Raw genomic sequence first — 21,568 nt, 5'->3', positions numbered from 1 at the left:
AAGAGCCATGTAAGTGTGATAGAAGCCTTGCTTATTTAGCTGTATATCTAACCTGTTTTTCTTAGTATCAGACTACTCTGTATTGTATGTGATCTTTCTTGTGCAATAAAACTACTGTCTTCTAGCTCCTGTGTGAGAAAGTATTTCTTTGACAAGGAGTCAAGGAGCTCGTTAAAAATTATGCCATTGTTTCCTTCAGGAAGCACCAACTATACTTTGCCTTACAGTTGGAACAAATACATATTAACAGGAAGCTCCATCTGATAGACCTAAGCTAACACAGAGCATTCGCACTTTGTCTGTTGAAGGTTTTTTGATGGCAAGTGACAACTGAGAATAGTGATCTGTCTAGTAGCTTGACCTGTGTAGGACATAACAGAGAGGAAGTGTGCGTTGTACAGGAAACTGTTGTAGCCAGTTCCTGGAGGGAATCATGCTTCTCTGCATGAATGCAAGTATACTTCCCCTTCTGTTGGGCATCCTCATGCTGCAGAGAGGCTGGAAGATGGGAAAGGGCTGTACCCCTCCTTCCTTCCCCCTGCCTCAAAAACAAAACAGGATTTGTCTTATCTTTTTCTTAGAGGACAACCATGCAAAGAGCTTGCGTGGCCAGAGATTTAAACCGTCACCTTTCTTTTTTGTTATCAGGACTAAGGTACTTTTTTTTTACTTGTTTCGTCTTCAGCTATGGTTTGTGTAGGTTCCTGGTCTCTTCTAACTCCTTGCTACAGTGAATTTCCCCCCCCCCCCTCCCCCCATACTTTGCCCTATTTAATGGATCTAGACCCAAATTAAAATTTATATATTTGCGGAAGTTAAACTATTCTCTCTTAAGCAAGTTAGCTGAACTGGTTAGGCAGCACAGCTAATGCAGTTATATAATTTTCATTCAATGATTAGAGAGTTCACAGCCATACTCTGGAAGAAAAATACATGTGCCAATAAAAATTTCAAAGTTGGCCAAAGGTATCGGCAAAGATGGGTACAGGGTTCCTTCATTCTAATCAGGTACGTTCACCAGACCATTCTCTTAAAAACAAACACTTTTTTTTTTCCATGGAGGACCTCTGTGTCCACTAGTTGCATAATTAAATGCTCATTTAGTCTTCTATTAGTAGACTAGTACTGTGCTCTGGTAGTTTATAGTCATGACAGAATTAAGTGTCCTTCCAGTGTTCAGTTCAGACTTACTAAAGAGTTCAGTGTAAGACCTATGCATACAGGATATTTGTGTGTGAATTTCATTAAGGATGAAAGTTTTCTCTGCATGGTGAAATCCTGTTTCCTTTTTAAAAAACAACCCTATCTGAGTTTCTCACTTTTAAAAGCACCAGTTGGTATTCTTAGTTGACACTATACCTTGATGATGATCCCATAAAATAAATTGCCACCCTCTATTAGCTTCCTGGCAATGCCGTTTATGATCTAGAGTCCTTTCCTCTCTCTTATTGTCAGCTGTCCTCCATTTGGCAAGTTCTACCTATTCCCCTTCTAACTTCTACCTTTTATTAGAATTTTTTACCTCAAGCAATCCTAAAATGCCTTGAATGAAAGAACAAGAAAGACCTGGTGCCTAGCTACAGTAAGAAATTACTTGATATGGATTAGTATGATTGTTTACCTAGTTGCACCATGGAAATGACTGTGCAGTACTGTGTGGGGTGGTTAGGGATTTATGCTGACTTGTAGTAATATAAACCTGTTCACATTTTTCATCAGGATTTTCCTGATGAAAATTAAGTAAGGAAGGACTTCTCTGGCCTGGAATAGGACAGAATATATGACGAAGTGAAAGAGTGATCCCCTGTCTTCAGTGTGTGTCTTACCTGAAGTTGTCTGTCTAAATCCTCATTGCAATAACTCTTTTTGTTGCCTGGAAAGCTGTGGGAAAATCTCCTTTTATGATACCATTGACCTTTATGTTCACAGTCTGAAAAGTAACTGTCAGTATGTGTAAGCCATGGAGATGAAAGATGAAATAATGATGCTGTTATGTGTTTTAATGAACTAACATGAACTGGATTTGCAGCAGCATTATAGTTTGCAAATTATAATGATCGAGATAACAATCTGCCCATGTTTAATCTGCACACCGGTGTTGTTCATTCTCAATGTCATCCTTCCAGTTCTTTTAAAGCTGTATGCTTAGAGGAGATTAAACTTTGTTTGTATTACTTTGTTTACGTGTGAAACCTATCACAGTTAAAAAAAGTTATTTACTCTGTAAAAACCAACCAACCAAACAAACAAAACCCCACAAAACCAAAAACCAAACCCACTCCCCAAGTTACAGGGTTGGTGAGGAAGTTGCATGGTTGATGATTGATCATGCATGTGACTGAACAAAGCTGTACATTCAAAGAAAGATAATCCAGTTGCCCAAAAGTAAGGTGCAGACAGAGGTTCAAGAAGGAGGCTTAGGTAGAATGTTACCAAAGACATAGAAGGACCCAAAAGACATTTTTTTTTATTTAAAGAATATTTCTTTTTTAGTTTCAGTCATTTTCTCCAGTAGACAGATGAACTACAACTAGCCATTGACCTCATGCCAAAAAAAAAAGCACAGATCCAGCAGTTATGAGGTAAAATAGTATTCCCTGTATGCAAGGGTACTGATAGTTGGATACCTTCAAGACTGATAGCTGTTATGAATAAAAGTTGTTTGAAAGTAAATAGCAGACTTAAGCCAGCTCTTACATGACATTGAACAAGGAAAAACTGGCTGTCTTCCCAGAGGGTTAGAACTCAAGTTGGGTTTATACAAATTGAGCTGAACTTTGTATCTCCCGTCTCATCTATTAAATGTTTTTGAGGTTTCAGCTTAATTTAGGGCCTAATGCCAACCTTTTCCAGGTTCATGGAAAGACTCCCACTGAGAATATGTAAGAAACACAGCAAGAAGGAATAAAATCTACCCACATTTTAATACTGGTTTTGATGATGATGGCTGCGTGTGCATGAGACTATATTAATCTGGTGAGTAAGTACTTCCAGCTTGTCTCATGCACCTTTTTTCAAATGTTCCTGGTTGTATCACTGGACATATTTTATAAACCTTTATCAGTTCTCCTACCTGTGAAATTTACTAAATGAGCTTTGTTATCTCTCAGTAAGTGGTTAATTGTTCCTTTGATCATTCCACACATTGTTTCAAGCCACAAAAAGACATGCTAATGTTCTAAAACCATAGCTGAATACAGGAAAAAAGCAACAGCTCAGGGCTGGAGGCTGCAAAGTACTGATAGCTACCTGTAATGTGTCAAGTTTCTGCAGCTGCCACTGAGGTAATTGAAAAAGCCCTAAGTCTGGATCTGTTCTGAAAGTCAAAATATATCCTAGAATAGTCAGAAACCATTAAATCCACCTTTAGCTCTTAATGTATTTCCTATATATTGCTAAATATAGCCCATATACTAGCTGGTCATGTTTACCTGTCAGCTGTATGATTCTTTCCTGGAAATGCTCTGACTTCTTAAACCTGTTTGAGACAAATAAGCATCTAAATCATCTGGCTGACTTCATGGAGTAAGCCAAATTTTATTATTTATTATATGTTTGCCCACATACACATATCTGTGCACACACTGTGTCATGTAACTCTAGTTACACCTGTGTCTATGTATGTGCTTTTCTCTTTAATGGGTAGTATAGCATAGACGCACATCCCAAGTCTATATACAGGCTTGGATGTACGTGAGTGCAAAGTGTTACTGGAGGGCTGCACACTGATGTTGTTTCATGCACACTGAGATAGCTCCACTTCTGGGTATGACTCCACCAGATATGCAGTGCCTGTAAAAACTGAGTTGAAAAGACAACCACAGAAACTGGCTTCTAGTAAAACAGGGCTGGCTGGCTGAGAGGAAACGGGTCACCTTGTAATAGTCTACTGAAAACAGAGTCTGTGAAAGAAAACATCTGCTGCTTTGTAAGTGTTAGTGTCCACGCTGCTTTAATAGTGATTTCATGGTTTCACATCCAGAAGTACAGAGATGATCAGACACTTGCAAAATTCTTGGTGTTAAAAGAAACATAGCACTGTTAGATATGAGTTAACCACAAAGCTAAGTATTTTTGAGCGCATCTACTGATGCAGTATCTGTGATTTATCTACATGCAGGCAGATGCTACTTTGTAACCTGGGATGGGCAATATGAAAGACTTCACATACTATCGCCCCATCTCTAATGCTTGCTTGGCCCCGCAATCTGAGATTTAGATCAGAGCGGATGAAAGCCTTAACTCCTCATCGCTCTACTTCCTTTCTTGAAGATGGTCACATTTGTGCATAGAGGGTAAACAAGCAACGGGTTTCAGGAGAGAAAAGGTTGGTGGTTTCCAAGAGACTAAGCCTTTTCTGACTGCTAGAGTTAAAGAAATTCCAGTGTTCTGCTGTCTGTCCCTCCTTTAGAGGAGAAAGGTATTATACTGGAGTCGTTAGGGCAGATACAATGGTGAATGTTTGTTCTGCTACCCCATATACAGCTGGTGAAATCAGCACGGGACTGTATGCTTAGCAAAGTGTTCCAGAATGGCTGATGCTACTGGTTAAACAATTCATCTGTCTTAGATCTTTAAGTCCCTGAGTGATATTATATGGGAGCTAAGGTATTTTTAATTTTTTACTGTGAGACAGAGAAGCAAGGCTGGCTAAGTAACATGCTTTTCCACTTGTTATGTTACAGTAAAGCAGCTTGGGTACAACCCAGTGAAGAGTAAATGACTGTTCTGTGAAGTCTAATAAGTGTTTTGGGATTAGCACGTACACTGGATAGCCCACATTCAGTTTGCCTGATTTAAATGTCCATGTTTTGAGTCTTCACTCGCTCAACAGTTGAAATAACTAAACGTGTTGCACAGTAACTTGTTTGACGTGGGATATAAATTGCTCCCTGAAGGTGTCCAGTGTCTTCCCACTGACAACAGAGCTTTGATGTGCAGGTGGGGTAACTTAGTTATCTGGAATTATGTGGTTGATTAGGGTAGGGCTGATACATCTGTCTACCAGTAATTTGTCGAATGCTTCTTATTGTAACGTTGGTTACAGTTGCCCATTAGTTTGTCTGATAGTAACTGGTTGGATGAACAGTTTACATGCTTAGCATCTGTATCAAGGTGAGTACTTTTTTGGGGAAAATGTAGTAATAGTGATCACAGTAAAGTGATATTAAGAGTGATAAGGTTATTTTGGGCATGTGAAAATTGTAATGTTTGCTTTGAAAAAATACACCAATTTGGGGGCTTTGAAATTTTATCTCCTGTTGTCAGGCTTGTACCTTTGATTTTTCCCTGTGAAAGTTCACACAAGTTCAGTTACATTCTAAACATGTGGGGGAAAAAATCACAGCTCTCACATGAGTAGTGGAAGCTTTCTGAGGCCTGACAGTTAAATTTCCCCAGGGTGATTTTCACATAGACCAAATTCAAGTTCGAGGCAGAGTCTGTCCTTGCAACTGTTCTTTCTAACTATTTAACTACTGTGGACTTGTCTGCTGTCAACAGCTGAAAGTAGGCAGTAACTGAGAATCTGTGCTCCACTTCTGGCTGAAGAGAGGGCGGGTAGTGTTAAGGGAGAAGCTGCTGCCCGAGCATTCACACACCAATCAAGGAGTCGCACCCCCCCCCCCCCCCCCCCCCCGAGACTGTAACTGCTAGGACCGGAGTCCCTTCACAGCAGGTGACTCCACTGAGCCGATGGGTGCCCCTTTCGACTCCTCACACATACACAATCACCCTCGGGTGCTGCTTCTTCCCTCAGGCTCGACCCTAGGCTCCCCGAAGCAGAATCTCTAATCAAGGGCTTCAAAATAAAAAGCATAATTTATTCTATCTATGGTGCACAAATTTAGACAGTTCGAGCTGGATGCCTCCGGAGAGGGACCCCAAACACTAAAATCCCTTACAATCTAAATTCCCGCCCCTCACACCATAGTCTGGTCCAATAGTAATATTCTGGTCTGGGGTCATCTTCTCTGTCATTGGGTCCTTTTTCTTATCTCTAGGCTGGTTCTTTCTCTTTCCTGTTTTTTTAGGCTAGTTGTTACTATGTCTCCTTTTCCTGGCTCAGACTGGCTCTGGGGCTTTCTGAATCTTCTTATTCCTCCAATCAGGGAATAGGTCAACGTTAAACAAAAGCATTAAGCAAGCTGAGTTCTGCTTTATCATGAATGACTACTTTTAAGCAGCTAAACAAAGTCCTTAAAGCCCTCCAAAACTTATTAACAGCCTCTGTAACTTATATACATTCCTGTGCTATTATAGCCTCACAATCTTATCCCGTTATTGCCATGTGCTGTTTACATCTCGTTCAGGTGTGGTCCGCATGCTCATGTAGCTCAGCTTTGCCACCTTTCACAACAGTAGCTGTCAAAAAAAAGAAAAAAAAGTGCCACACTTTTCCATTTTCCTGGTGCCTCACTCACTTCTTACACTTCAGAAGTGGAGGAGGAAGCCACTAGGTACTGAAACAAAAATGGTGACAGCCGAGTGTTGGAAGGAAACGAACAGCAGGCTGATGCAAGAGGAGGACTATGTATTTTTTTAATCTCTTCATTTTGCACCCTCTGTTCCTTATGTGCAATTGATCTAGTCTCAGAAGCAAAATAGTGATGCCAGTGTGACAGGGTTAGTAGCTTAGCTGTGGTGCTCCATTGGCATGGTTGTACTAGTGGGGCTTGTGGACATCTTCTCTTTAATGCCAAAGAAACAGATGAGAAGCAGCAATATCTGACCGAACATCTTTGTTTTGCTTGAGATAATGTGTATTTGTGGGTATGAAGGTGTCTCATGCTTCAGCCTGGAAAGAGCACAACAATAAATTTCAAGAGTTTTTCTAGGGGTGAAAACAAAATAATAAAATTAGTAAGACTGAAACAGATCCATGTGCATGAAAACCCATAAAAGTAGGTAGTGTGGTGACTGGCACTTGATGCAGTTCTTGTGTCAGCCTTCAGTTTCTCTAATAGTAACCAGTAAAGAGATTTGGCAAATGATTTACCCTAAGTTTATCTTCCTGTCACTTAGGCACACAAATTTTCACCTTTAATCCTTATTAGGTTCTCTTCAGTTGTGTTTAGGAAAAGTGCAGAAATGGGATAGTCTTTGCTTTGGTTCCCTCTTGTGGTTTCTTGTATTGGCCAAGTTACACTTTTCGCAAGTCTACTACTATTAAGGGATGTAATAAGTATTAATTCTTACTGCTCAAGGTGTATTCAGACAGCTTACGCCATCCCGTGCAAATCGTTGTTTGCTTTGAACTGGTACTTCTATGTATGTTGGACTTTTTATCCAGAGACCCTTAGTTACCTCTGTGTAACTGAACCCATTTATGTTCATGTTGTCGTGTGTATCGGTCTTAAGCAATTGTGCGAATATTGCAGGTAGAAGGGCTGGACACTTGGGGAACATTTATGTTATGTTTCAAATGACTGGCTCATCTTTGCATTCCCCTGCCTTGTCTGCACACCTTACTTCTATTTAAGAATGGCCAAAGTTAGAGATACAAGGTAAAATGAGAAGATTTTAGAGATAAATCAGAAACACCCACATATTTATACTTTGCCTAGGTAAAAGTATATTCTCATATGTGTGTTTGTGCTGATATGTGATAATCTCTATCCTATTAACTTCAATTCATTATCACTTACTAATTTGATTGTTGTACTTAATTACCTACAAACTTTCTCTCCACGATTTTGTAATGTGTTTACAGTATCATTTGTCTATGTGTGCATTGGACTTACATGCGCTGTATTTTGAAGCGATCATTGGGCAGTCTAGCTTATAATGTCAACCTTGACACAGTTTTGTTTTCTTGAGTGCTTGGCCTTGCAAAAGATTCATCCAATGAAGTTCTCACTTATGTGAAAAAAGATAAAGGCTCTGGGTGACTTCAGCTGAGCCATGCCAATTTGCAGCCACTGAAGTCCTGTTTTAATATTTCTCCTCTTGAGTTCAGTTTTATTCAGTATGTCAATTCTTTTTTGTTGTTGTTTTTCTGATGCAGAAAACCTAATTAACAGTTTTAGAGATCTGTAATGGGGGGATGATTTAGTTACTGGATTTTGCAGCAGGTTTCTGTCAAGTGTAAAGGATTGGTGTTGCTTTTCTTGACAGAACTGTGAAAAATATCCCTAACAACTAGCTCTGTGTTTAATAAGTGAATGCTTTAAGTCTTCTTCATTGCTCATATCATGTCTTAAAAAGAAACACGCAGTTGTTTGGGAACTGGAAGCTGCCTATGCCTAGTGTGTAGTGGATAGCATCCAGTTTGGCTCTTAAATGTTTTGCTTCCCAAATGCGTTATGTTCCTTTAAGGCAAGCAGCAGTCCTGTGGGGTGGTGGGCACAGCTGAAGCTGCTCAGGGAAGGGGTTTGAAGGCAGAGGCTGCAGGGCTGGACAGCCTTGCTCCCCAGCTGAGGGAACAGGCTTTCTGGGGGCTACAGGCAGTTGGGCTGAGTTTGCTGCAACTCCCTGGCTGTCCCGAATCTTACCTTGGGAACCAGGACCCCCTCCCTAAGGACTCACTTGGGCAGGGGGGACCAGAGAACAAACCCTTATATTCCCATTCTCTCTCTGATAGTTGCTTTGAAATTTTGTTTTATTTAAAAATGGAATCAGTCCTAGGTTGTGTTTCAGATGCCAAATGTCAGATTTTATTTATCTGGGGCATTTTGGGGATTGGTTGTAAGACAGTGTGGGCAGAGCCTGTTAAGCTCTGGCTTAACTGGGATTTGTCTTTGCAGTTTATTAGAATTTGGAACAGCAAAAAGGCAAATATTTGAAACATGATGGGGGGGTTGTGTGGTAGTGATTCAGCCGTAGTAGCCCTTACAATGGGAAATAACAAGGAATGCTGTTTTCCTGAGGGGCTAGGAAACAGCAAGTCTTAGAGGTAGGCTAAAGCTAATGTTATTGTGCGGTTTCATTTCATAATGTCCAACCCAAAACTTCACTGTCTGAAGAGAAATAAACTATCCAGCATGAAGCAGGATCACTCAAAAGTTACCAGCTGTGTTTTTAAGATAATCCAATACCAATGACATTTCTGTGTGTACAGATAATTTGTAATGGCATAATTATCTGTCCTTCCTCTAGGTTCTTACTAGACAGCATTACATTTTTTTTTTTTTTAATTTACAGCTTCCTTATTGTGCTGATATGCCTTATCTTCAGTGTGCTTTCTACAATTGAACAGTATGCAGCTCTTGCTACCGGGACATTATTTTGGATGGTATGTATGTGGACGTTAATGTGATTGATGCATGTTTGTTCTTAATGTGCAAATTCTGATCTCCTGAGCTAATATGATATCAAGCAGAATGTTCCTTATGGTTTAACTGACAAGAGGCTTTTCTGCTTTCCCTAATGAGTCTGTAAAGCCACAGAAACACCAAAAGTCATGGTAGCACGAAAACCAGGTCTTACCCTATATGGCCTATACTGAGGGCATCTGTGTTGTGTGCAACACATGGCTGTTCTAATTAAGCTTGAATCCCTCATATTGCTCAGGTTATCCATTTTTCAGCCATACTGAAGACCAGACACCTGACCATAGGGGGGCAAAAAAAGTAAGTGGAAGTCCTTTCTTTTAGTTGATGTCAGATCTGGCTTGCTTTAAGTGGAAAACTCATGCGTTTTCATTGACTTTAGAGTTAAGACAACTTGCTCTACCTGTCTTATGCACTTTCCCTTCAGTAGAGAAAACATAGTTACCTTTTGTTTATAGTACACTAGTGCTGCAACAGATATGTATAAAGAAATATACCAAGAGTATTACTGTCCCACTAGCTTAGATTTCATTGGAGAGCCTAGTTTTGAAGTTGGAGAGACATGATTTTAAACATAGAAAAAAATTTATAATTTTTTTCTGTACCTCAGTGGTGGGGTACCCCCTGCTAAATCATTCATTTCTCTGTAGTTGTAAATAAATGACCGTTATTTTCCTTGTGAAAACACTGTCACTGTATTGAGAAAATGCTAACTAGCAATTTAAATGTTTGTTTGAAATAGTTCTTGTAGCAGTACACCAGTAATATCATTGTTATGTATGATATCATTATTAACATGAAAAAGTTCACTTAACCCCCCCATCAATTACAATAAATTTTGTCAATTTATCTATTCAATATGTTAAGGTTTTATACTTAATATGAATACTATAAGAATATAGTATATTAAATTTAGCATCAATCACACTATTTCTATTTAAGGTATCTTCATGCCGGGTATATTATTTTTAACTAACTTGTAAGACATTTGAACTCCTAGGTGTAACATTATAATTAGTTGCTAGCTAAGAGAGCCTATACATGTATTTCTACATCCAGTACCTTTTCTGTTTTCTGGTTCGGGGTTTTCTTTTTGTACAGATTTAAGCTTTTTTTTTTTTAATCCATAACTAGTAGTTATGGATACTTCTGCCAATTTCTGTGATGAATTTCACTTGTGATATCTCACTCATCTTTGCAATATATCATAATATTTTACATGTGTGTTGTTTCAGTGAAATAACTTCTAGTGGCAACATAACCAGTGATGTTTCATCCCCCGCCCCCCCCCCCCCCCCCCCCCCCCCCCCCCCCCCCCCCCGTGAAATCATGGAACTCATTTTGTGTGTTCATACTGTATGCAGTATGTATTGTCTATATGTATGTAATATAGTCAGTGTAATATGTTTGCAATGTTCAGGATTGCATACAATGTATGTGATATCCAGTATGTATTGGGTGTTCATACTGTTCTGTATTATCTTGCTTTCTAAGTAGTGTGAATTAGTGTTCCTGTTCTATATCATAAGAAAAACTATGGCTAATTTTTAACGTTGAAATCCTACTATCATGGTTTCTTGGGAATTTGGCAGTTGTCATATTCTGCTATTGTTTTCTTAAAGGATTAACTGTGGTAATTTTCAAGAAACTTAAGGGGATTACAGTGATCCATCGGTCCAAAGCAGTAGATGGGCCAATGTGCTCTCTGCTCTATCCAGTTTTGGTGGGACTTTCAAAGGAGTGGTGGCTCCTTGCAACACAAATATAAATGTCAGAATCTGGTTCCTGTTAGTGTCTACCCAGTAAAATTTCCTTTTCTGTTCTTATTTTAAGATTTTACTTTCACTCTAATATATCATTACAGGCTGTCAAAATTAGATGTAACTGAATTCTTAAGGGGGGAGTTAATCACAGATGACTGGTTGAAGAGAAACTGTAAAATGCAAAGAAAGAAGTAAAAGACAGTGTGACAGCATACAGGGATTAAAAAACAAAACAGGAAAAAACACAGTGCAAGCTTCCAACCCAAATGGTGATGTAAGGAGACTTATTAAAGCTTAGGACAGCACTCTTTCTACTGCTTTGCAGTAGGAATTAATTTCTCTTTTGTGTTTGTAGAGGGACTTTTAGTTATACCACAATAATAGTTTTAATTTGGAGCCAGGCAATGGAAGTAGGTAACGTTGTCGTTGTAGGTGAGCAAAGAAGGGCAAACAAGTTGATTTACAAACTAATACTGAGTGAGAGAGACCTCAAAGGAGCAGCAGTGTAGCAACAACCTACCTGGAGGAGTATGGGAACCCTGAAGAAGGCTTTTCTGCTTGGGCTTAACTGGGACAGTGAGAAGGAGGGAACCTTTGGCCATGTGGAATTTGAGGTTTATGAGACCTCAAGTCATTCCATGAAACTTGAGTTATACTGTCTGAGTGCATGCTCTGTGAGATTAAAACAATTAAAGTAACACTTAGAGACCTTAAGTCTTTCTTTTGAAGATTATAAAATTGAGTCCACCTTTCCCTATCTGCATTCCAAAGGGAAAATTACTGAAGCTTTGTCAAGAGCACATTGCCTTTTATTTAGACATAATTTCCTATGTAGCGTAGAATTCTCTCTAAATGAATTATGCTTTGTAGTGCATCAGATGTAAGGCTGAGATAGATAGTGGTACCAAATGGGCAGTGTCATTTTTTGAAATTTTGCCTACTTGAGATTTGTGGACTTCTTGTGTTTTGGGGGCGGGGAGAGGCTTTGACCAGGCAGCCATAGGTCTGGAAATGCAAGAAATGACTGTATCATGCTGAACGTCTGGAAATGAGTGCTCAGAGTTAGCATGTGAGTATGCTGAGCTGAACAGCCCCATGGAGCAAGTCTGATTAGATGAGCATGGCATGCTCACTACACTGCGTGGGCACTGTAAATCTGATTCATCTTGAAAATGAGACGGAATAACTGTAAAAGCACATGTGTGTGTTATCTGCTGTTGTTGCAGAATCCCTTCTACAGCCCACTTGTGAGTTGCGTGGCATTGAAGATGCATGTTGGGAAAAGTACAGAATCTGTTCCTCCTGACTGAAAAACTATTTAAACGAGACCCTTGAAAACACTCACAATTAAGAGCTATAATGCTTTATTTCCTCCACGTAGCCAAAGTATTTTGCTCTGATCCTGTGAAAGATCTAAGCACCTACACAACTTCAGCAGATAGTCTTTTTGAAACCAGGGAGTTCAAGTTACAGATGGAAGCTGAGTGTGCCCTTTTTCATGAACAAGAATTTCATGCTTCAATAATATAGTCATACAAGATATTACAATTATATGGAAATAAGAGCTGAAAAAGGTTGTTGAGATTCTATGTATATATTATTTCCTTTTTATTCTGGAGCTGCTTGTCTTATCACCTGCCACTACCAGAGGAGGAAATAGAAGATGTTATGTTATCAATAATTTTAAAGCATTTTAAAATGCTTCTATTTTTCATAACAATAAGAAAAATGCAAGATTAACATTGGAAAAATAAACAAGGGAAAGTTTATATGTGTTCCAAGTAGTGTTCCAGTTTTAGACAAAAAGCTTACAATTAGCTGTTGAATCTTTCTCTACTTGTCACCACACTTCACAAGGCAAAGAGCCTTGATGAAAGCTATACCTAAATGCAGTTGTAATGGGAGATTAGGAGAGAATTGGCCTTTTGTTTGTTTCCAGAATGCAGTGAAAGCTGTTTAAATTTGCATGTGTTTTGTTTTATCTTTTTTTCACTAGATGGTGCTGTTGGGGCGGTTTGACTCCAGTTACTCGTTGGCACTTGACCAGCGTGAGCTGGAGTCTGAGCCAAGACTGTGAAAGGATCATCATTTTGAAGGGTATATGTACACTTGGCCCATTTAAAATAGTGGTGCGGGAGAGCTTTTGCCATGACTCATAAAAAGAATGTGGTATATCTGTGTAAAAATTGATTTTGAGACTACAATATTTAAACTATGGAAAAAAGTAATTCAGAGATGTATGTTCCCAGAGAGGCCATATTTTTCTTTTATTTTCATAAGCAAGGATTTTATAGTGCCAGAACACAGCAGAATGCTGTTATCTCAGCATGATCTAAGAAAATCCAAGTGCCTGATCCAAGGGGATTAAATATTCTGCTGAACCAAGGGATATTTAGTGTGCCTGAAAAAGCTATTTTCTGGTAGGAATCTCATTTCAATATTGATTCCAACAAAAAAAAAGGAAGATTATGTTTTCATGATGAAAGTATAAGCTCTTTCTAGCTTTCTGTTTTCTGAGTTCCTTTTCTACTTTAGCATACTTCTTACTGAAGAGATTAAACAGTTTTTAAATGTTAAAAAGACTATCAATTAAGATAAAAGGTAATAGTTTTGGGTGGTTAACATTTATGTTGTTGGCATTGAAATTATTCCTACAATTAAGAGAAAGTGGCACAGAGTCTAAGCCTATGAGAAATCTAGATTTTATTTCTTTTTTTTAATCTTTTGTTTTGAGTATAAGCCTTGGGTTTTGTTTGCTGGAGTGTTTTGTGGGTCTTGTGAGAAAGAAAGAGAAAAGTACCTACAGCTTTTGATTCTGAAGATGGTCTTCACAGAGAACAAATGGTTCAAATAGTTCGAAGTGGTTCCAGCATTTTTTTTCTGATTATCTTTCTTGGTTAAGAAGGCCAAGACAGACTTAGGATCTGGACATTGGTGCATTTTCATCCTTTTGAAAAATTAAATGGGATTAATGTCTGTAAAGGATGCCTGGTGATAGCTCTACAGACTGATCTGGTCTACAGACTCTCTCTGAAGAACAGCGGTAGCTGAGAAAGTGAAAAATTTGTCTTTGCAGCCTCAGCAATGTCCCCTGATCTGACCCAGAGTGAGGTCAGCTGGTGTAGAAGATGTGTGTGGTGGACTCGTGCTCTTTAATCCTTTTCCTTTGCTGGACCTGCAGATAGACCTGTCCAGGGAATCACTGACTGCAGCATTTCCTTTCTGTTACTCCATTGATAGCTGGAGTTGAGAATCCCAGCTTTCATTTAAAGTCAGCTTCTCTACATTTTAGTTTGCAGTAAAAAGGCCAAATGTGAGTTGTTCGAAGGCTCAGGAAACATGAATAGAAATGAAAGTTGCCCTCCCCCCTTTTAATTAGGTGACAGTATAGTTAGTAGCTGGAACAAGGAGTTTCCTCTGAATCTGAACCCAGGTGTTTCTTGCTGTGCTTCAGTCTGTGATTCTGATGTTTGTAGCTGAGCTGTGCTGGCAGATAATGTGAGTGCTTCTAATCTGCTTCACTGCAAAATCAGCTGCGTTGGTTTGAAATGCTGCTGGTAGTAACATCTTAACTTGTTCCAGCTGTTCACAAAGCAATCCCTTGTCAACTCCACTGGTCTGTATAGGAGAATTATGTGTTTAATGTAAATGTGGTGTTAAAGGGATCTAATTAATTTGGTTCAGAAAGTTGCATGAACATGCTTTTAGTCCAGCTTAAATTCTGCTTTATGTCCATTCTGAACGGGTCTGAGGGAGCCAAATCAGATGTTTCTAAAGTGGAAATAAGATTGTCTGTTAGGGACAGCTGAACCAATTTAATGAAAAGGGCTTTAAAAAAAAAAAAAAAAAACAAGCTTGTTGTTATTGTTTGGTGTAGATGAAATCTGAGCTGAAGAGGAAAGCCAGGAAGGAATGAAGAGGTGATATGGAAGGAAAGTATGCTAAGACCAATAAGGGGAAGATGAGCTGCTTTTTGTTCTTACATGTGCTAAAAATCAAGCACTTGTAGAAAGGAGCTATAGTTTCCCTTTAAAATCTGTAGAGGGCAGCATTGGACCACGCTGTGTCCCGTCTGGGGTGACTGGATTCAGACCTTGGATGGTGTCCTGAAGTAGATAAAAATATCTTTTGGAAGAAGTGAACTATTAATAAAGAGATGTTTTTTCACATGAGCTTGGGGAATTTTATACGTGTAATCAACAAAAATAATTCTGGGAGAGAGGGGTGGAAGAAAAGGGCTGTGTAAACGTTGCTGCCAGAGACAACTCTGGCCACTTTGTGGTTGTAGCCACAAAATTCATGCTGTTTGGCCTACCTGATTTCTCATCCTGTGGATGACTTTTAGAAAAAAGTGGGAACAATTAAAGCTTTCAGTGAAATGAATTGGACAATATTTGCATGGAGGAGAAAGAAAAAGATACTAAACTTGTTAACATACTGAAAAATTTCCAGTATGTTATGTCCTTCCAGGTATGCTCTTGCTATTTTCTTAGATGTTTCTTTCTCAGTGGGGAAAAAAGAAAAAGTTTATTTGGCTAAACTTCTCTAAAGTTACCACCAAAAATGACTTTTAGATGTATATGATAAGAATAAGCAGTGATTTTTATAGAAAAGAAAACTCTTTTTACATGTATTGCATATATTTCTTCTAGCAGGTTCAGAAGTTCTGGGTTTGAATTCTTATTTTAGTCTGCTACACTGGAGTATGTATTTGATAAAAATAAGCTTGGATGCAGAAAATTGGTTACTTCCATTTCTGCCTTTCCTAAGAACTATGGGAAAAAAAAAAATCCCTCCTCTTGGATTTCTGTACCTGGAGTTGTGTGGTGGCATACCTGAACACTGTAATTTAAAATAAAGTCTGCAACTACATCACTGTGAGTAAAGGAATCAGAATTTAGCATTTATCCCCACAGTACATTGGGATGAGATGTCTGGGAAGCATCAAGCATTTATTGGGGCTCAAACTCTGAAGACTAAGACAGGCTCTGCGAAGAGCAACCTTCCTCAAGCTCACGGTGTTGCTGGTGAAAGATTGCAGGCCAGCACAAACCACTGGTGATAGATTGGTGCTGGTTGCTTGGTGGCCTACGTGATCTGACATGGTGATGTCCCTTGCTGGCAGCGTGGGGGTGTTGGCCAAAGACTGAAATGAGCACAGTGCCAAGTTGTCCTTTTGCACTGATCAAGCTTCCCAACTTTTCATATATGAACTACAGTAGCGTGACAGTATTCAGAAAACATTGCTTTTATATTGTATGCAGTGTTTTGAAAAATAGGGGGATATGTGCTCCAGAGTTGTTAGTAGTTCACCTGTTCTCAAGAGCTTGTGTTTGCTCTCGTAAGTCACATAGTATACCCGTGGTTTTTTCTTTATTTTTTAAGTATAGCTGCATTCCAATAAATTCTGTTCAAAGGTGCTTCTAAGAAAATACCATCACTGAAAAAAGTGTGTTTCATTCACTGTTACATCGATTGTTCACTTCTGTCAAGCTTTCTACTTAAGAGTTGAAGTTTGACTAAACTTTTCTGGGGTGTAAATCCATGTCAAACTCACAGCATTTGCTTGGTAAACTCTAAAAGAAACATGATAAACATATTTTCCTTGAAATTATACACATTTTTCACTATTTAATATTTTAGTAAACAAGCAGAGTAATACAAATTCCATCTTGGAAAAAAATTTAAAACTGTGAAATACTGGTGCATAGTAGAGCCAACCAGTGAAAAGAAAGATTTTTAAATTTAGGGTTTATCTGGATTAGTGTGTAATGTTTGCAGTGACAGGTGTTTCCTTTATGCTTTGCCCAAATGTCTGGAAAGTAGTTTGTCATTAAGTGCTACATTCAGTGTGTATCTCAATTTCAGTATAACTAGAGGGTCTATGGCTTTGTTAGGTCCTTGTTTTCACATCTGACCTCAGCCAGCTGGAGTCTATTGTTTTAAGCGTAATGTAACAGCTGACATAACATAACGGATATCAAGCTGAAAAACTGAAACAGTGCAGTGAACTGATGCAAGAAGAGGGGAAAGGGAGAAGTTGGTAAGGAGGGACAGGGGCAAAACTAGCTTCATGATTCAAAGTGGAAGCTTGCTGGCTTGTTTTCCGCAGGGGGAATTAGCTAGGAAATAATGGGATGAGTCTGTTGAAGTTCTATTTGCAATTGATTACATATGATGATAGACTACTGAGACAGGTTTGAGTTTGCCAGCTGTCACTAGCTAGTGGCTCTTGAATGGCTTTAAGTGGCCCTTGGTAGGCAAAACTGGAATAAACTCTGCAGGTGTGGTGTAATTGTAGTACAGAAGAGCAGTGAGTGCCAATGTCTTAGAAGAAAGGAGGTTCCAGGAGTTAGTAGAGGGAAAATAACTTAAATTGAATGCATTAAGAATTTATTTCGCTTTGTTGGATTAAGTGGGTTCAATTAACTGGCTAAAAACCAAACGCAACTGGACTTCTTGGTGGCTTTCTTTTTCTTGGTAGTTTCTGAAGTAAGCTTCTGAGTTCATTTTCTGAAAACTTCATTATTTCATTTCTTGACTTCTGTGTTTGATGGTAGGAAAGCGCATCTCAGCATTGAGTGCTAACTGCTCTTGGAAGGGGAATGAGTAAATGAACATCCTGTTAGAAACTTGCCACACCATGAAAACAGTACCAATATCTGACTTTGTGCACAGAGAAGGAACAAGAAGGTATAGAGATCACCCTGTTATTTCTTCATAGATATTTATGTGTATGCTTCTTTACATATATATTTCTATATATAGAACATATTTCTATTTTTAGCAATGATTAGAAAAAATACTTCTAGCTGGATTTCATTTGTATTGAGTAGAGCCTCTGGCAGCTCCACCATACTAAGAGTTTATTCCATGGTTTTAGGAAAGGGGGGAAAAAAAAAAAGTAAAGGCTATATGCTGGGGGTTTTTTATGTATATGGCTATAGGTGACAAAATTAGGTTCTGCATTTATAAGTGAAGTTTTTATGGCATGAGACTTGCAGTTGTGCAGCATGTTTAACTTAGTGCATGTGAGTAGCCATCATGACTTCAGCAGAGCTTCCTGTGTGCATAAATATTAACAGGATCGGGGTGTAATAGGAAAGGTTTCTTGAGCAGTGTCTGCTTGTACTGAGGGATAACCTAGGAAGCACGAGAATTTGATTTATGTAACTACAAGCTGTATTTATCTCACATATAACGTTTTAAATTTATTTTTATCTAATTTACTTTTATTTTGATAGTATGAAAAATGTCAGCATGACTGAAGTGTCAGTTCTGTTAGACTTGTCTTGTACAAAGAGTTTCCAGGATTGTTCCTGTTGTAATATAGGGCCCAGTCCTATTTTATCTCAGTAATCAGAAAGGTCTTGTGAAAGAGTTTATTAGAGCTGTTGATTCAGTGGCTAGTAATACATAGCATGGGCATTTACACTTTATCTCAGCTTATAAAATAAATTAATTTTGTTGTAGAGCTTAGAACTTGGTGTTTGTACTGAGCTGCTGGAGAAGTCTTGATAGCCCAGAGAGCTGCCGCGTACTGCATTTTCTGTTCCACATTCCTGGCATGTCCTGTGCCTTGGCTGCAAATTTGTGCCTTGGTGCCCATGTGCCCTGGTAGCAACAGTGTCAGAGGCTGTGCGACTGAGTAAGTTCTGTAAGTTTCTCTGAGTTGCCTCTAGGGACCAAACATTGGGACAGATGTCCTAAAACTTCTGCTCTGCTCAGCTATCACAATTGTTCATTGATTTCAGGGACCTGTACCTTAGTGTATTGTTTACATCAGGTATTTCCACCTAACCCATCAAACATGAGTATATTTTTAAGATGATGGGGAGTCAGGAATTGTTATTAGTTCTCAGAAACAGCAGGACTTTGAAGAACTAACAAAATAACCAAAACGCCTGTTTTCACAGCCAGTCTGTGAAAGCAAGCAAAGTACTGCCCCACTTCGATGGTTTCCCTTATGCTAATGACACTGAGACTGACCCTTTTTTTCCTTCAGCATGCTGTTAACATCCTTATTAAGGTACCTTTCAGAAACGTTCCTTTTGTTGTTGTTTCTGTCAGCTTGACAGGATGTGTTTACATGTGGAATGCATGCAAAAGGAGTTGATTTACTTGTCCTTTATCCCTCTGCAGCTGTTCCCCAGATCAAGGTGAGAAAGGACATCTGCTGTAGAGGTAACCTGACTGTTCCATGGTTCCCTGCAGCAGGGTGGATATAATGTATTTAGATGCTGTTTTGGCTGCAATGTTGCAGAACAGTTTTAAATCAGAATATGTGTGTATGATGACTGACCTCCATCTGGCCTACAGGCAGGGAGCTTGACAGCTACCTTCTAGGAGCTGCTCCAAGTCATTGATTTAGTATATGAAACTCGGAACGAGTTATACTTAGTGGCCAGGGCAGGGGAAAAGGGAGGAGAGAAAATTAAATATTTACTAATCTTACTTCTGTAATGCCTTACAAACACAAATGTACTTAACCTCACAGCATTCTTGGGAGGTGAGTATTAGCAGTTTTATGAATAAAAATGGAGTGACCCATAGCTTTTCCACCCTAGCTTGACTTTGTGAGATAAATCGTTCAGAGAACCCAGGCTGCATTTTCAAGAATGGGTTTCAGCCTGCATAAACTGGCACTGCTACCTGAAGAAATGGTCCTGCTGCTCCATTCCTTGTGCCAACACAAGCATTTGTGCAGCTATGTTGTAAACTGCCTTGGAGAACCCAGATGGGTTCAAACTAACCTTTTTTTGGCCAGATGAGATTGCTTCTTTTGGCAGCAGTGCTGGCTTAAAGTGTTTGTGGAACTGTAGAGTAAGATTTGTTAGCTTTTGATAGTTAAAATTGTGATGGAAACTTTGCTTGCAAATTGTGTTGCAGATAGACTTGTGTGTTATCCTTCTGAAAAAGGATATTGTTGTTGTTTATATTACAGCCCATTCAAAGGGCCCTGTCTGTAAGATCAAGCACAACACTTAGTAGAGCAGGGGCCCGCATGCTCTAAAAGATAGTTCCTACCCTCATAGACCTTGCAGCCTGAACAGATGACGCGGTGAAAAGGTGAGTGGAAGGAAGTGTGAGTAGCCTCTTGCGCAGCCAGGCACTGAAGCAGAAAAAGAACATAACTTACAGAAGTCCCAGCTTTGGCCTGCTCCACGTGTTCAGGTTCAGTGATGGGCCTCAGCAATCGTAACACTGAAAAGAGAAATACATTTAATTTCTTGTCTCATTTCTTAATTTAGAACTTTGAAAGCTTTTTTATATGAAAGCTGAGATTTTGGCCCTTATTTTACATACTTAGCTCTGTTTGTGCCTCTCTTGTATTCATTTGACTGAATAATGAATTAAGTAGCATTTTATGTTTACTTTGCATCTGTTTTGCTGCAGGATAGAAGGATATCAGCCTGACAGTTGATTGAGACCAACTTGACTGAAATTAATTTTATCATACAGGTCTAGGCATGCCTACTATAATCCAGAGCCAGTTATTGAACTTGAATTGGCAGCTAGGCTGTCTCTACAAACAAAAGCTGTTTTGTTCAAACTCGGCTAGAACAGACAGGGTGTAGATAGGGTTGCAGAAGCATGTCTCTCTGGAAAAGTTTAAGAAGCAGTCATCTGCTAGCTCTTCGCTGCTGCCCCTCAATGGGATTTTACTCTGCCCAGAATGGGATTGTACTGCATTTGCTTTCATAGTCTGCTGCAGTGCCTAGCTGCCCCAGAAAGCTTTGTTTACCACCAAAGATGGTTAAAACTAATTTGGTTAGATCGAAGAGGGCTAAGAGCACTTCCACAATGGGTTACCGTTGTTCAGCTCTGTGGGTGGTAATCTCCAAGATGAGAGGTGCAGTAATGAGGAGTTGGGTGTGGTAATATCTTCAATCTCTTACTGTCTTTGAAGTGATCATGAGCACGTGGTTGCACGCGTCAGTATAGTCTAGTCCCATAGGGTGTAATTGTACTATTATGTCATCATTATTATTAATACAATAACAGGCACATTTGGACTTGAATTACTGCAACTATTTTGATAAAAAGAAAAAAACCCCACAACTAAGCTCCAACCCCCACATATCTCTACACAGAATACCAGTACTAAATGTGTGTGTAGACTAGTCCCGAGATAGTAACTTACCTTACAGATTCCTAGTGTGTGTGTGTGTGTGTGTATATATATATATATATAAAAAAAAAAAAAGCTGCTTGGATATGAGTGGGATTTTTCAGACATAATGACATGTCTTGTCATACTTGCATGTTAGGATCCAGCTCATTAGTGAAACAGTTGAATATTTGACCACTATGAGTCATGTGCCTTTTTAAAGGAAACAGAGTTAAAAAGGGTGTAAAGAAAAAATTCTTCCCTTACTCGCAATTCTGAACTGGAAGCTTAGTAAGTTGCTATCTCATCCGCAAGGAAAAAAATGCAAGAAAATTAGGGGCAGTATACTGACTGTATTGAAGTCAAACTTTCTACTGGTATGCGCTTACAAATACATTTGTGATATAGTGGGTAAGGTGGAGGGA

General features: G+C 39.1%; 1 protein-coding gene across 3 annotated transcripts in view; it reads left to right on the top strand.

The window, feature by feature from the left end:
- KCNQ1 (potassium voltage-gated channel subfamily Q member 1) overlaps positions 1 to 21,568 on the top strand; it is a 368,161-nt gene that overhangs the window by 42,867 nt on the left and 303,726 nt on the right. For all 3 annotated transcript variants that reach the window (XM_050897770.1, XM_050897772.1, XM_050897771.1), the window contains exon 2: positions 9,142 to 9,232. In XM_050897770.1, the coding sequence (XP_050753727.1) occupies positions 9,142 to 9,232 (91 nt within the window). The remainder of the gene's footprint in view (positions 1 to 9,141; positions 9,233 to 21,568) is intronic.

The sequence above is a fragment of the Gymnogyps californianus genome, chromosome 5 (genome assembly GCF_018139145.2).
Source record: "Gymnogyps californianus isolate 813 chromosome 5, ASM1813914v2, whole genome shotgun sequence".
Lineage (NCBI taxonomy): Eukaryota > Metazoa > Chordata > Aves > Accipitriformes > Cathartidae > Gymnogyps > Gymnogyps californianus.
The sequence above is the reverse complement of the archived record's forward strand: the minus strand, read 5'-3'. Positions and strand labels throughout refer to the sequence as shown.